The following is a 15,033-nucleotide window of genomic DNA, read 5'->3' as shown; positions in this document are numbered from 1 at the left end:
GTCACTCATTGTGTGTAGCAAATAGAGTTACTCATGCAGGGCTCTAGTTTGCATATCTCTTTCATTAATACTTTAATTAAAAAATTATTTTTATAGCAAAACTTGCAAAGTTATGTTTTTACAAGGTGATGATGTATACGTAAATATTTTATTAAAATTAAACTATGTTTAACGAAAAAGAAACCAATGTTTATGTACGTAAGCATTCTAATCCTAATTACTATAACATTAATTTCTTTTATTAACGAAAAACATTAAAATAATTGCTCACGATATATTCATGTACGTCTATGTAGTCAATGTTTTTAATTAATGGATTAGGTCTAATTAAAATGTTCCCTTTCAGTTTTGTGAAAAATCCATATACTAAAGAGCAATCGGAGTCTTCAAATAAACATTAACAAAACTTAAATCCTTAAAACTTTTAAAATTTAAAAGAGAACACTAATGATGTATTGTAATTTACAAATTTCATTTTAATGTTGTTGTTTTTTTCAGTGTATTCATCCATTCATTGTATTGCAATTGAAAACTTTTCTGTGTTAAGCAACGTGAAATGTACAATACTTGGCTACTCATCATAGCAATTACAACTGTTGGATGCTTATGGAATTCGCAACTAACTGAAACATCATCGAAATCATGCCCAACTGAATGCATCTGTTTATCACAGACACAAGTAAGTACGAATCCGTCTACAACAAATATTTATTATATCTATGTATGCTCGAACGAGATGAGCATGATGAGTGCAAGTGAGTCAGTCAGTGCACCATGACAATAGCAAGTTCAACTGGAACATTTTTCGTATTTTGGTTTATTCTAAATATTTTCAGTTCTTGTTTAGTAGTGTTTTATTTTTCATGTTTTTTCCTTTTTGAAACTGCAGTCTAGCAAAAGTTTTTGCAAAATGGCACAAAAAACAGCAACAAAACAACAGCATAAGCAAATATTTGTTCTATAAGACGAGAAAGTAACTGGCTTAGAAGTCAAGTGACGGAAACAGACAATGAAATATAAGAAAAGTTTTCATTTAATGAAAACAACTCTCTACACTCGCATAGCTCAGCATAAAAACAAAAAAAAAATATAGAAAACAAGAAAGAAATAATATAATATATTTGGCAATGCTCGACCACATGATACACTATACCAGCTATGAATAAAATGTTATAAATAGATTACACTGTGCGTAGTGTTTTAAGTCATGGAAATATAACAATATACGGACACTACTAAGTCTCCCAGTTTTGCTCAATTTCATGCACTCTTTAATGGGCTCCAAAAGGTGTGGGTCCTCGGTGTTATTTTGAAGCCTCAGTGATCATTTTGTCAGGCTCATATCTTGCAAACCGTTAGGAATTTTGATTTACTCTAAGAGGCAAAGGTATTGCTCTTGTCATAAGGAACATATAAAATCAAAATCACTTTATGTTCATTTCAAGTGGAAAGTTTTACATTGTTAAATTTTACTACGTTTATTAACGACTCCTGTACGTATACGTGTTAATGATTTATTGATATTTCAATATTAAGTATACGTCTAATTTAGAGAAGCACTTGATATATTTGTTAACACGTAAAAAATATAATTTTTTAAAGTTATTTTCGATTTTCTTCTTGAAGATAAAGTTTTTTTTATTTTATATTTTTATATAATTTTATTCTTTATGACAAGACCTAAGCATTGCCTCAGAGAGTAAATCAAAATTCCGAACGGTTTGCAAGATATTTTCAATATATAACTTGGGATTACGTGGTTTTCGTAATATAGCGTTCTAAAGTTTAACATCAGAGAATTTAAATCACGACATCTAAAGTTTTAACGATAGAATTATTGTTCTTTGCATCATTCTACCCAGGAAAAGGCTTTGATTATGCGCAAAGAAAAAAATATTTAAAAATTGTGCATATTTGGATGTGAAATTAATCATTATTCTCGATCTTCCTATAAAATCAATAATTATAGAGTGATTTCTAATATATGTTGCAGTTTGTTCTCAGGAGAAAAATATGGTTCAAAATCAATGGTTGTAGCAGAAAATATGCAGATGAAGGAGATGGAATTTTTAAAAAATGATTGCAGCCTTGTAATAACTGATACAGACAAGTTCTAAAAACTTATGATACACAAAATCGGAACTCGAACTCATAGTATCTTAGTGTAGGGTATAATAAAAGAACAATTTTTGAATGCAAATGTTCAAGTGTGAATGTACTATTTCAAATATTCAATAACATTTGCAGTTGTATTGGGGTAAACTACAAACAACAACTATAACAGTAAAACCAACAAAAACAATATGTAAAACAGCTTAAATTCTATTAAATTTTCTTCCAAGAAACAAACAACATTTTCCTTAAGATTATAATACAGTTGAGGCCCTACAGTACAAAAAGCGCCAATTGATACCATTTACAAGTTATATTACCGCATATTCAACTAACAAATTACCTCTGGCAAACAAAATGTTCAAAATATTATGACAGTAAATTCTAAAAAAAATAAAATCTTTAAAAATTTCACTTTGATAGCCTCATGTAATGCTGAAAGTGTCCGTTTGCATTTAAGAAGCAGAAAATGCAAAAATTATTACAAAAATTACATGTAATTCTTAACTAAAATTAGAGCTTTAGCTGTTGATATCGCCGTTGTCGAATTAGTTTGTCGTACTGCAGGGGATACTCACAAAACACACAGATACTATGACTTGTTTTTGTTTTAATTGTGAATCTGTGTGAGTGGAAATTTCCTTCGTCATTATTTTGGGGTTATAACATTTGCATTTTTAAATGGAAATGTAATATTTGAAGCAAAATGAAAATCTCAGACATGTTTTGGCATGTTTAATGTTGCCGTTGATTTCAAATCTCTTAACAATAAAACCGTTAGTAAGATAAAAAAAGCAGTGTCGAATAGAATCTACCAACTAATAAATTGGTGAATAGAGGAATGCGAAGAGTGGTCAAAGAAAACAAACTAAAAAGAAAAACACAAGAACAGTAATATGTGATACTGATGCCAAAGACTGAGAGCTGTAAGTAAAAGCATTAACGAAATATACCCTCCAGTCGAATGGAAACTGGATGTACAATAGACCAGACCATAAAAGAATACACATATTCTCTTTAAAATACTTACATCATAATGTAATGTTCTAATATGAAATGTTCCTTAAAAAATAACTTTCTGTTAACCAGTTGACCACCACAAAAACGGAACATAAGTAAGTATTATGTGAGAAATTATATCCTAAAATTATCAAGTTATTTGGAAAGTTGAACCTTATTCAGATAGTAGAGGTTAATGTGTTTCTAATCTGAATTAATTTTGATTTATCTAATATTCGTTAAAACATGAGTTTTAGTTTTTATGTTTACAACAAGAAAATCGATATTGAAATTTGATAAAACTATATGAAAGACTTCAGTATTACTCATATTTTTAGTAGTATTCAGTTCAAAAAAAATTGATAAACATTTTAAACTGCATTAATAGTTTTCTTTCATCTTAATCATCAGTTCTTAATAAGATTTCTTTTACTTACGAACAACTATTTAAATGGTAGATACCAAATTCTTAACAATCCAAACATTGAACGGGCCTTAAACGATTGCACGGTCTTTCTGTCGCATAAAAAGCTCACCCAAAGCAATTATATTTGTTAAGGACTGGTCTAATGAACAATCGCCAGAGGCCATGCACGTATACACACAAACAAAAACACAAACACAGGCTCTATCCTAACAAAAAGGTACAATATATGCCCCCTGTTCACTGGAGAATGCAAGAAGACTTCACTGTGAACAGTGGCAAAAAATAAATATAAAACAATGTAGAAAAATATTTTCGATTTAATTTAATTTTCAGCAATAACCACGTAGATTCAATTTACCCGCGGTTATAAAAACACAACAATAATAATAATAGAAAGAACAACAACATGAATAATAACGGGAAGAAGAACATGACCAGTAGTGATACGGACTTGTACAACGTAAGACCTTCATTGTGTGTTAAAATCATTAGAATAATTTAGAAGAAATCCAATACCCCTCCAGTTTGTTTTATTTTCTTATTATTATTATTATTTTTTTTTTTTTTTGTAATTGCAAAAACATAATTGTGTCTTCTTTGAGTTTATTGTGTGTTTTTCTTTTTTTTTAATTTTTTCATTTTAGGTGCTTTGCAATACTGGTGGACTAGAGCAAATTCCATTACGTCAATTACCTTCCACTGTGGAGAATCTTGCATTAACCAAAAACAATTTTCCAGTCATAAAACCAGATTCATTTGCCGGCTTACGAGCTCTTAAAAAACTTTCGCTGGACGGCAATAACATAACAAAAGTTAAACAGTTTGCATTTCGTGGTCTACCCAGACTCAAGGAACTCTCCATACAATATACGCCTTTGCAGTCAGTTACATCGTTTGCATTCGCGGGCCTTCAAAATCTGTCGACTATACTTTTGAGTCACAATCAAATAACTCGCATAGAAACTAATGCATTTGCTGGAACCTCCAATGTTAAGCTGATACTCTTATCCAATAATCCCTTGATCAAAATAGACACCTCAGCATTCTCCAGCCTTACAAATGTAGGACATTTGATATTACCTTCTGGAATACGTACAATCGAACCTGATGCATTTTTTGGCATGGACACTGTGGGATTACTTAAACTGGCCTATATGGATCTCAAGGAAATACAGCCATTCACTTTTAGAGGCCTATCAAATGTACTGCTCCTAACTTTACAGGAATCAGACTTGGGTGTTGTGTGCACCGATGCTTTCACCGGACTTTCGCAAGTCGAAACGTTTCAAATACTTAATAATAAAATAGACGCCATCGAAGAACTTAATTTCACATACACAGCTAACATAAAACATCTTAAACTACATGGAAATCATATATTGGAAACTCCCGATCCAAATGTTATTATTATAGATGGCGTCGAACATCTACAACTCATCAACAATCACTTTCCTTGCGGTTGCCATATTCACACTCTGCTGGATGGACCTTTGGTAGAGGGTGCTCATAATCTCAGCGAATTCCTGCAGAAAAACTATTGCATTTCGCCGTTAGAAGTAAACGGGCGGGCAATGATTGAACTTGACATTGACTCTATTGGTCGGTGTCAGGACCAACTCACCAAAGGTAATCTAGGTTCCTCATCATCATCATCCATGGCTCTTAGCATGTACATGATAATACTCATATCGACAACAACGATTGATTTTATGCCCTCAATTGTGATGTTCAATGATATTCTCAATTACTTCCTACTGCTAGTAATCGCTGGACCCATAAGTATATCATATAAAAAATATAGATGAATTTAATTGTCCACAACAAGGTGTTGAACAGATACCACATCAAAAACCCAAACGTTTAGTCTGAATTTTATAAAAGTAAATTATTTATAATAGAAAACAACCTCGTTAAGTAAATGAATCTTCGAATATTTTAAATTTTATGTTTGCTTAGGTATTTCTATTGTTAAGAAATTATTATATTTACAAGATTAATCTACTTAGAATAATTATTTTTAATATATAGAAGAACTTAAAATATTCTATTTATGTTTATTTTATTGCTACATATATACTATTTATAAAATCATATGAACACTCATGCAATTGTAAATACAAACATATTTTTATCCTAATACATATTTAAAAATGCTTAAATTCCAGGTCGTAAGAATATATCTAATTTTAAGCAAATATGTACCAACTTCAACTTTAATTTATATGTAATTAAAGGATGTGCCAAACAAATGTTTTTAAGTGTAGACTTTTATATATTTATAAGTTAACCTTTTGTCTTGTTACAAGCTTTAAATTATATTCTAATACTGTTTATCGAGACTACTAAAATAAAAACTGTTGATGCGATTTTACGATGATTAATTTAGACCGAAAGATGAATAAATTGTTAACTTCGAATAACATATTACCTACTATAGTGTGTGCAGTGTATGATTTTTAGTTGGTTGAGAGACATATTATTTGGCTTTATATCTAAAAAATTTAAATTATTTTTCCGCGATAAGCTAAAAAAAGTGATTCTTACTACCTTCTTTATTTTTATGTTTCATCCTTAAACTCTTCGGAGCACTGTTGACCATTTTTTGAGAAGGTCATCTCAAAGTTCTTTTACTTAAGTATTTGAATGTAAACACTAGTAAACCTCGGGAGCCAGAGTGATGAAACATGAACTATCAGTGCATTTTGCTAAATTTTCAATATTCTCACTAAATTTTTAAATTATTGTGACTTTTCTAAAATATTTTAAAGTGAAATAATTTGTATATAATTTTAAAATATTACTTTAATAAACATTTTAAACCTTTTAGAAAAATTTTTTTTTCTTAAATTTTCAAATTTACTGAAAATCATGTACATAGTTTATAGAAAATAAAAGAGTGCGAGAAAATCTTTGACATCCCTATATTTGTTTAGGGAAAATAATGGCGGACTAGAAATAGTGGGCCTGGCACCTCTATGAATTAAATATAATTAGAATATGTAGAAAAGTAGAACATCTACAGTTTTGAATTTTGTTAATAGAACAACAGTAAACCAGCAATAGTAGGCGGGTGGGACACTTCCAGTACTAAAATTTCTTATATAAACCTCAAATTTCGTACGAGTAACCTTATTAAATATCAATATAAAAATTTGGGAAGAAAAATATGCAATAGTTAAAATTCAAGGACTCAACTACCAAACAAAAAAGACCGAGTTTAAAAAATTCCTATCCAGAAAATTCAATTATGTATTTTTGACCGTCATCGCGTAGAATGCTCATACGTGCGGAGAACATTCATGAGCCAGCTGCCTAAAATTCGGCTAAATACTTTTTAAGCGATAATGTTATGAATCTCTGAGTCTAAGAGCCAATTTAGTAGAAATACATTCCTGAGTTCGTAGCGCCTGTAACAGCAAGACAAGGATGTGTTTATAGAAGATGATTAATGACAAAAATAAGTATCTTACGTATATACACAAATTGTTGTACCTTATTTTATCACTATAACTTATTATATACATAACATTAAGAAACACTTTAACTCGCATGAAATCATAATAAACGCCGGTGTTGATTTGAAATTCTACAAGGATTCTTCTTATCGGCAAATTGAATAACGAATGTTTTTAACGAAGCAATAGTTTTGATTTCTTGCCACCAATTATGCTTCAGTAGCTATCCGACATGACTTTTGTACATTCTTCAAATTGTGAGCTCGCACTGTTTTACAAGCACTGACAGTTTTAAGTACATATTATCAATAATATATATATATAATATCATTATTTGATAGATAAGTTTATTATTAATCGTTCATTAACTTCTATTCAAATTACAAATTAAGTATTTATTTTAATGTAAATTCAAAATTGGAGCAACATGGTTGTGTCTTATAGATATGAACAATCTTAACTAACAGAACCCACTAATACGTACATACATATGTACATGATCAAAGTCCTTTGAAGATTTATAAAACCGTACTTCTAGCAAAATATGTATTGATTCATCATTTTAATGAATTCATCGTCAAAAATATCATCAAACCACAAATCTTTTGTGGCATCGTTGAAATTTTCGTTTTTAATTCTACAAATTCTTTGAGAGTTTATATTTTAACGGGTGAGTGGATGCATGGAAACATGTTGTGAAATCTTTTCTATTGATATTGAAATTAGTATATTTAAAAGCATTCAATTCAAATTCTAATGTTTTGAATAAAAACAATGTCTGTATGTATGTGTTTTTGATATCTACATACATATCTATGTATGTGGGAATTTCAGTGTGTGGCGTTGGGTTCATCAAATAAGTAAAATACCCTTCTTAAAAAAGTCAAAGAAGATTAGTATGTCAAGTATAAAGGAAAATAACAAAAGGGAGTAAAATAAAAATGAATCTTGTAAAGGAATAAAACGAAAAAGATGTTCTTTATACACAACTTGTACTCGTTCACACACATCAAAAACTGTTTGCATACTAACATACTTTCGCATATAGATATAACATACATGTATGTGACATATTAGAGTGCTCCAAACTTGTATGCACAAAAAACATTTTATCCGACAGGCTGTCCCCCTCTATAATTGATCTTTGGTTATAAACCTGTGTGTTATGCAAAAAATTAGGCTGATAAATTATAAAACACAATAATTGGTTGACAAATTTAAAAGTTGTTGAAAATTCCCCACTTCATAGACGTGTCTAACAGCACTTGAATGCAAAAAAAGAGGGGAAATATTCTATTAAAACTATTTTGTTACTTAAAATATTCCAATTTTCCCTTGTAAATACACCTCAAAACTTCAGAGACATGGCGGAACCTGTAAACCTCATCGTATCAGCCTAATTCTTTGCATGACATAGTTTTACAACCCAAAGGAATAATTCTAGAGGGGTTACTGGCAAAATTCGGAACTTCATTTTTTAAAGCTCTCTAATGTATATATGTATGTAAGTATGTATTTTCACAATCAAATCCATATCAACAAAAAAAAACAAACATACTTATGCATACATACATATTTGACAATGCTTGCATTATAAATATGGGAATGAATGCATGGTTCTGTTTTGTTGAATGTGTGAATATATAATATATTAGTGTAACGGATTATAACCCTTTAATAGTTAAAGAAAATTCACTTAGTTTGATGTACATATGAGCAAATTCAAACATTTTTAAGAATCAATCAGTTGATAACTTATAGAGCCATCCTTTATAAACAAGAGTCAAAAATTTTTGGACATTTAAAAATCCTTATAATAATTTCATTTATACTTTTTGGTGCAAATATATGCGGTTGTAAAAAAAAATTTTGAGTTTTTTTAATAGTCCATGTGCGCGCATTAATCAACTTAATGCGCTTAAAAAAATTTGCAACATAAAAATATTTAAGATTGTACTTTGATTTGATATAAAAATATACGAGAAAGCTACTTCAAACGGCTATATCTTCCAAACCGACTAAGATATTAACTTTTAGGAAAATTTTTCTCGAATGGGCACTATTTTTATTTAAAAATAGCTTAACCTGTATTTTAACGATTTTTTTAAATTTTATTATCTTAAACCGCTATAACTTTTGCGCGCATCAATCAAAATAATTAACGTTTTCGTATTTATCATGTGTAATTATTATCTCATTCAATCACTAAATGTGGTTTTTGACAGAAGAAAAAAAATATTCGAAAAAAAAATTGTATCTAATTCTAAAAATTTTTGATTTTGCTCATATGGGAAATTCTCTTTTTATTGTAAATTTTAAGAAATAAACTTTATGCAATAAATATTTATTTTGTTTAGTATTAGGGATGCCAATCCCGAAAATCCCGAAAACTTTCGGGATTGGTAAACCCCGAATACCGGGATTTGCCAAAATAAATCCCGGGATTTTCTCGGGATTAAGATATCCCGAAACGCGGGATTTTTCAAATTGTATCAATACATATTTTATTTTCCTTTTTGAACCAAAATTTTCATTAGTTTGAAAATTATTTTATTTCTGACTAATGCAAAAAAAAAATCAACACAGCTAATTTTATATATATTTGAACCTTGTATTTTTTAAAGAGTTATTATTCCATACACATAGTTAACACATAGAAATGTTGGTCGTAGACCCAAAAAGTATTAACATTCTGTGTCCGTAAGTTGGAAACAAGAGCTAGAACCAGTGATGCCAGGAGATTTTTTTCAGAAATCCCTACGCTTATGAGAAAAAATCCCTTTTTTCCCTACACCCACTTTTTATTTTCCCTACATTTTTCCCTACACTACTTTTTTCCATTTTTTCCAAGTTTATCTTAAAAAAATACAATAATAACATAAAAAACTAAAATATTAGCTGTTTTATAATATACATATATATATATTGTTTTTTTTTTTTTTTTTTTAATTTTTAGGAATGAAGTTTCTAGAATTTAAATTTTTACTTTCAATTTTACATCATACAAATCTTCCAACCCTGACTCTTCAGTTAAGATTAAAAAAAAAAAGACAATTGAGAGATTTATGGCAGTATCACGATTCGATGTTAAAAATTTATTTTATGTGCCCCCAACAAAAAATTTCATAAAATTTAATATAATTATTTTAAATAAGGTTTACTTTTGCGTTTACTTTTTGCGGTTTACTTTTATAAATTTTCAGAACATGAAATTATTTTTTTCAATCCTGAGTTACTGCATTAAGCCCCCGACTACTCTATCTATAAGGAGTCAGAATATATCGCCCTACAGGATTGGCATAATCCAAAAAAGTAGTTTCAAGAAAAAAGGGTAAGAATATTTAATGACATTTAACTATTTTCTTTGATAACTTTTAAACAAATCAATGGATTTTAAAAATCCAAATTCAGATAGTTGAGTTTAATATGTTTCTCATCTAAATTGAAATTCAATTTTTAGTTATCTAATATTTACGAAAACGTGGGTTTTAGTTTTTACGTTTACAAAAAATCGTTTTCACATCGAAAATAATAGACATATTAGAAATTTGATAAATCTATATGAAAGATTTTAGTATGTCGCATGTTTTTTAGACCTCAGTTCAAGAAACCCGAATTTTGGATTATGCCAGGCTTGTAGCGATATGTACATAGGTACACATATTATAGAAATTACAAGCGGAATTTTTACTAACGATACACTTAAAACTGATTTCATTTTTAATTTTAAAGTTTAATACATGAAAGAGTATATTTTTAGTTGATAAAAACTATGAAATTGAAAAAATTCCTACAACTTGACAATAGTAAGAAATCTTTCCCTTTTTCCCTACACGTGAAATTTTTTAAAAAAATCCCTACAAAAAGGGAAAAATCCCTACACTTGGCATCACTGGCTAGAACACTCATTCTATTTAGGCTGCAAATATGGACCAAAATAGTCACAAGAAAACCTAATAGGACCTCTTCTAAAAATCATATTGATGCTCATATTAATATCAATACATTACAATAGTTTGATGGTAAGTATTTAATTTCGACACAGTTGAATACAAACTTTTTTTCAATACTAGAAGATTTTGCATTTCACACTTTCCACAAATCTGAGTGATACCGGTAAAGGTAATTAATTACCTTGTTCTGAATGTTCATAAAATTTTAAACAAATACTACGAATATGTTATATTCCAAAACTAATATGTATTTTGTGTCTACAAAATTACAAATATATTTCAAAGAAAAGGTTCTAACCCTGCATAAATTATACACTGAGACAAAATTAACGAAAATTAAAATAGCTATGAAGTGATACTATTTTTCTGAAAGGTGGTTCCAAGTCAGTGATGCCAAGTGTAGGGATTTTTCCCTTTTTGTAGGGATTTTTTTCAAAAATTTCACGTGTAGGGAAAAAGGGAAAGATTTGTTACTATTGTCAAATTGTAGGGATTTTTCAATTTCATAGTTTTTAACAACTAAAAATATACCCTTTCATGTATTAAACTTTAAAATTAAAAATGAAATCAGTTTTAAGTGTATCGTTAGTAAAAATTTCGCTTGTAATTTCTACAATATATGTACCTACATATCGCTACAAGACTGGCATAATCCAAAATTCGGGTTTCTTGAACTGAGGTCTACAAAACATGCGACATACTAAAATTTTTCATATAGATTTAATGTTCTGAAAATTTATAAATGTAAACCGCAAAAAGTAAACGCAAAAGTAAACGCAAAAGTAAACCTTATTTAAAAGAATTATTTTATGAAAATTTTTTTGTTGGGGGCACATAAAATAAATTTTTAACATCGAATCGTGATACTGCCATAAATCTTTCAATTGTCTTGTTTTTTTAATCTTAACTGAAGAGTCAGGGTTGGAAGATTTGTATGATGTAAAATTGAAAGAAAAAAATTTAAAATTCTAGAAATTTCATTCCTAAAATTTAAAAAAAAAATACATATATATGTATATAGGTATATTATAAAACGGAGCTAATATTTTAGTTTTTTATGTTATTTTTGTATTTTTTTAAGATAAACTTGGAAAAAAGTAGTGTAGGGAAAAATGTAGGGAAAACAAAAAGTGGGTGTAGGGAAAAAAGGGATTTTTTCTCATAAGCGTAGGGATTTCTGAAAAAAATCTCCTGGCATCACTGTTCCAAGTAGAACAGGAATATGTTTTAGAAATTTGCCAAACACCTCCAAAATCTTGAGTTACGGGTAAAAAAACGGTTTTTCGTATCTTTAAGTACTTATAAGTCAGTAACATAGTTGAATCTGAATGGATTTTAAGTTTCTCCAAGAATTTAGAAAGCAGAGGCCTTTATTTTTTTTTAAACAAAGTTGCGTTTTACTCATGAATAAACATGGGTTTCTAATCAGTTAATAAATGGTACGGTTCTATAAAAAATACTTTCATAAAACATCTCCAAACTTTAACAACGGTGCAAATTTCGAAAACATATTCTTGTTCTACTCAGACCCACCTTTCAGAAAAATAGTATCACTTCCCAGGTATTTATTTTTGTCGCATAGTGTTATTAGAGTACATGATCCGTTTAGTAGTCCTATGTAATGCTGGCATGGATCATGTTTATTATTTTAAAAACAACATGGTGATTAGCCTGCTTTACATCGGTCCATGTTGTGGATCATGTGGGCCCATAATTTAAGCAATGTAATGAATGGATGGGTTACGTGGTCCTCACCTAGGACATTACAATGTTAAATGGAGTATGTTTTTTCCATATATTTGGATTGGTTTTAGACCAGTCCTAAAACTCCTTACACTCGTGTGTGGAGTAGTCTCAATTTTTTTTCGGGGAAATTGATGTTCGAATAATTGAATTGAGCTCTGTTATAAATAATTATTAGTTCATCTGGAACAGTATGCTGTTTTACAAAGTGCTTACGTCTAATTTCGGAACTTGGTATTTATTTTTATTTAAGAAGTATGTAGTTAAAAAGTTTCAGAAATTATGAAACTCTAAAAGATTTTATTTAAAAACTGGAGTTAATTGGATTTTTTAATTTAAATATATATCTCTTGCCTGCTAAATTTCTACAAAATTTAATAATGTTTTTTATAAACATAAAGATTTAAATATTTTTATATATAATATAATTAAATTTATGTAATCCCGAAAAATCCCGGGATACGACATTTCTAAAAGCCAAAATAAGTCATGACGAATTTTTATTCACAAGACTTGAAGAACAAGTTAATAAAATTGTGTGGTCAATAGTAGTTCCATGTTATAAAAATAAATACTTACCCCCATCTCAATGTCTGGTTATATTTTATCATAAGGTTAAATTTACAGTTTTTATAGCAAAAATATTTTAACCGGCAGAATATTCAGATGTTAAACGATAACTATAACTTCTTACCTTAAAAAGTTATCTTCTCTGAGCACAAATTTTCGACTACTTAAATAACTTTTCAATAGCCTTTGTAAGTTTTCTGGTAAGTTACATTTCAATTTCTGTAATAAATCTTCATGCTTGAAACACGTCGATAAAGAGTGCAGAACAATATGTTTTCCTTAAATGTCCTTCTTACAAGATTCACAAGTATATGGGTTTGTGCTATGTTTGCTTCTTAATCCAAATTGATGATTTAGGATGCATGCAACTTCATTTATAGTCGGGTTGAACATGTTCATTAAAAGTCTCTCAAAAAGCTTTGATATGTTAGATGGTAGGCTAATGGGTCTATATGATTCTACTTTAGTGTGATATTTTCCTGCTTTAGGTATCATGGTAACCAATGAAACCTTCCATTCCTGGGGGTAATATTCAAGGCGTAATATAGCTTTAAAACTAAAAACATATTTTTATTGCTATTCGGGGTAGCTTCATAAACATCTTATTACTGATTTTATCTATTCCAGGTGCCTTCTTGGAGTTTAAATCAAAAATAGCCATTTCGATATCTCGAATCTCGAAACATATTGGTACAGCTGCTCTAAAAAGGGCTACAACAGGGGGATTGGATTTCGTAGAGGTGGCTTACATATTACAGGTCTCTAAAGATTTTTTGTTGCTTTCCAAAGTGAGTAATTCGATTGTGGAGCTGTATCCAGGCTTTCCAAATATTTATTGAAAGATTAAAGTTTTCGATTTTCTAATAGCCTTTTAAGTCATTTTGTGCAATCTTTGAGTTTTAATTTAAGTTGAGGGGACCTGTGCAGTTGCAGAATATTGTCTCTATTTTAAAACCATTATGTTCCAATAATGATTTAATTTCTTTTGGGTCCACACAGAAGTCAATACCTTTAATAATTATTTTCCATTTAGGCCCATCCTAATGTACATACATGCATATATGGACATGTACAATTGTAGCAAGAAGAAGATATTTTCGTGGATAAAATAGAATAGAAACAAGTAAGAGTGTTATATTCGGCTATGCCGAATCTTATATACCCACCATCAAACCTCGTTTGACTCGAATGAAACTTACTTATGTCGAATTTCATCTATATACTCGTATATTTAGGCCAGATATAAGCGTTAAAGTAATTTTCTGAAGGGGACCATATATAGGGGGGTAGGGTCAATTATGGGTCGATCCTCATAAAATTTGGTAGATAGAATTTGGTTCGTATTAAATTTATTTGTGTCGAATTTCATCGCTACACTCGTATTTTTAAACCATTAATGAGCGTTGCAGTCATTTTCTGAAGGGAACCTTATATGGGGGGTAGGGTCAATCATGGACCGATCCTCATAAAATTTTTTAGATAGATTTTGACTCGTATGAAACTTACTTATGTCGAATTTCATCTATATACTAGTATTTTTAAGCCAGTAATGAGCGTTAAAGTCATTTTCTGAAGGGTTAAAGTCATGGGGGGTAGGGTCAGTTATGGACCGATCCTCATAAAATTTCGCATATTGATTTTGGATCATAAGAAACTTACTTATGTCGAATTTCATCGCTATATTCGTATTTTTAAACAAGTTATGGCTGTTAAAGCTGCTTTTCGAGGGGCCACTTGTATGGGGGCTATCCGAAAACGTGGACCGATATTGCCC

At 29.7% G+C, this 15,033-nt stretch overlaps 1 protein-coding gene across 1 annotated transcript; it reads left to right on the top strand.

The window, feature by feature from the left end:
* The first annotated feature begins 556 nt into the window (after positions 1–556).
* LOC119601082 (SLIT and NTRK-like protein 2) lies at positions 557–8,134 on the top strand. The gene is made up of 3 exons (XM_037951789.1): positions 557–679; positions 4,183–5,242; positions 8,064–8,134. Exons 1-3 carry the CDS (start codon positions 557–559, stop codon positions 8,132–8,134), a joined length of 1,254 nt encoding a protein of 417 aa, XP_037807717.1.
* The last annotated feature ends 6,899 nt before the right edge of the window (positions 8,135–15,033 follow it).

This window comes from Lucilia sericata, unplaced genomic scaffold (genome assembly GCF_015586225.1).
Source record: "Lucilia sericata isolate MDLA Ls3-8-SP2 unplaced genomic scaffold, ASM1558622v1 Contig000142F_arrow, whole genome shotgun sequence".
Lineage (NCBI taxonomy): Eukaryota > Metazoa > Arthropoda > Insecta > Diptera > Calliphoridae > Lucilia > Lucilia sericata.
The sequence above is the reverse complement of the archived record's forward strand: the minus strand, read 5'-3'. Positions and strand labels throughout refer to the sequence as shown.

Excerpts from the sequence above, each read along its gene's own strand:
- LOC119601082 (XM_037951789.1), top strand. The coding sequence starts at position 557 with ATGTACAATACTTGGCTACTCATCATAGCAATTACAACTGTTGGATGC. Across the intron at positions 680-4,182 it reads TCTGTTTATCACAGACACAA|GTGCTTTGCAATACTGGTGG; the intron begins GTAAGTACGAAT and ends TTTTCATTTTAG. Across the intron at positions 5,243-8,063 it reads CATATCGACAACAACGATTG|ATATTAGAGTGCTCCAAACT; the intron begins ATTTTATGCCCT and ends CATGTATGTGAC.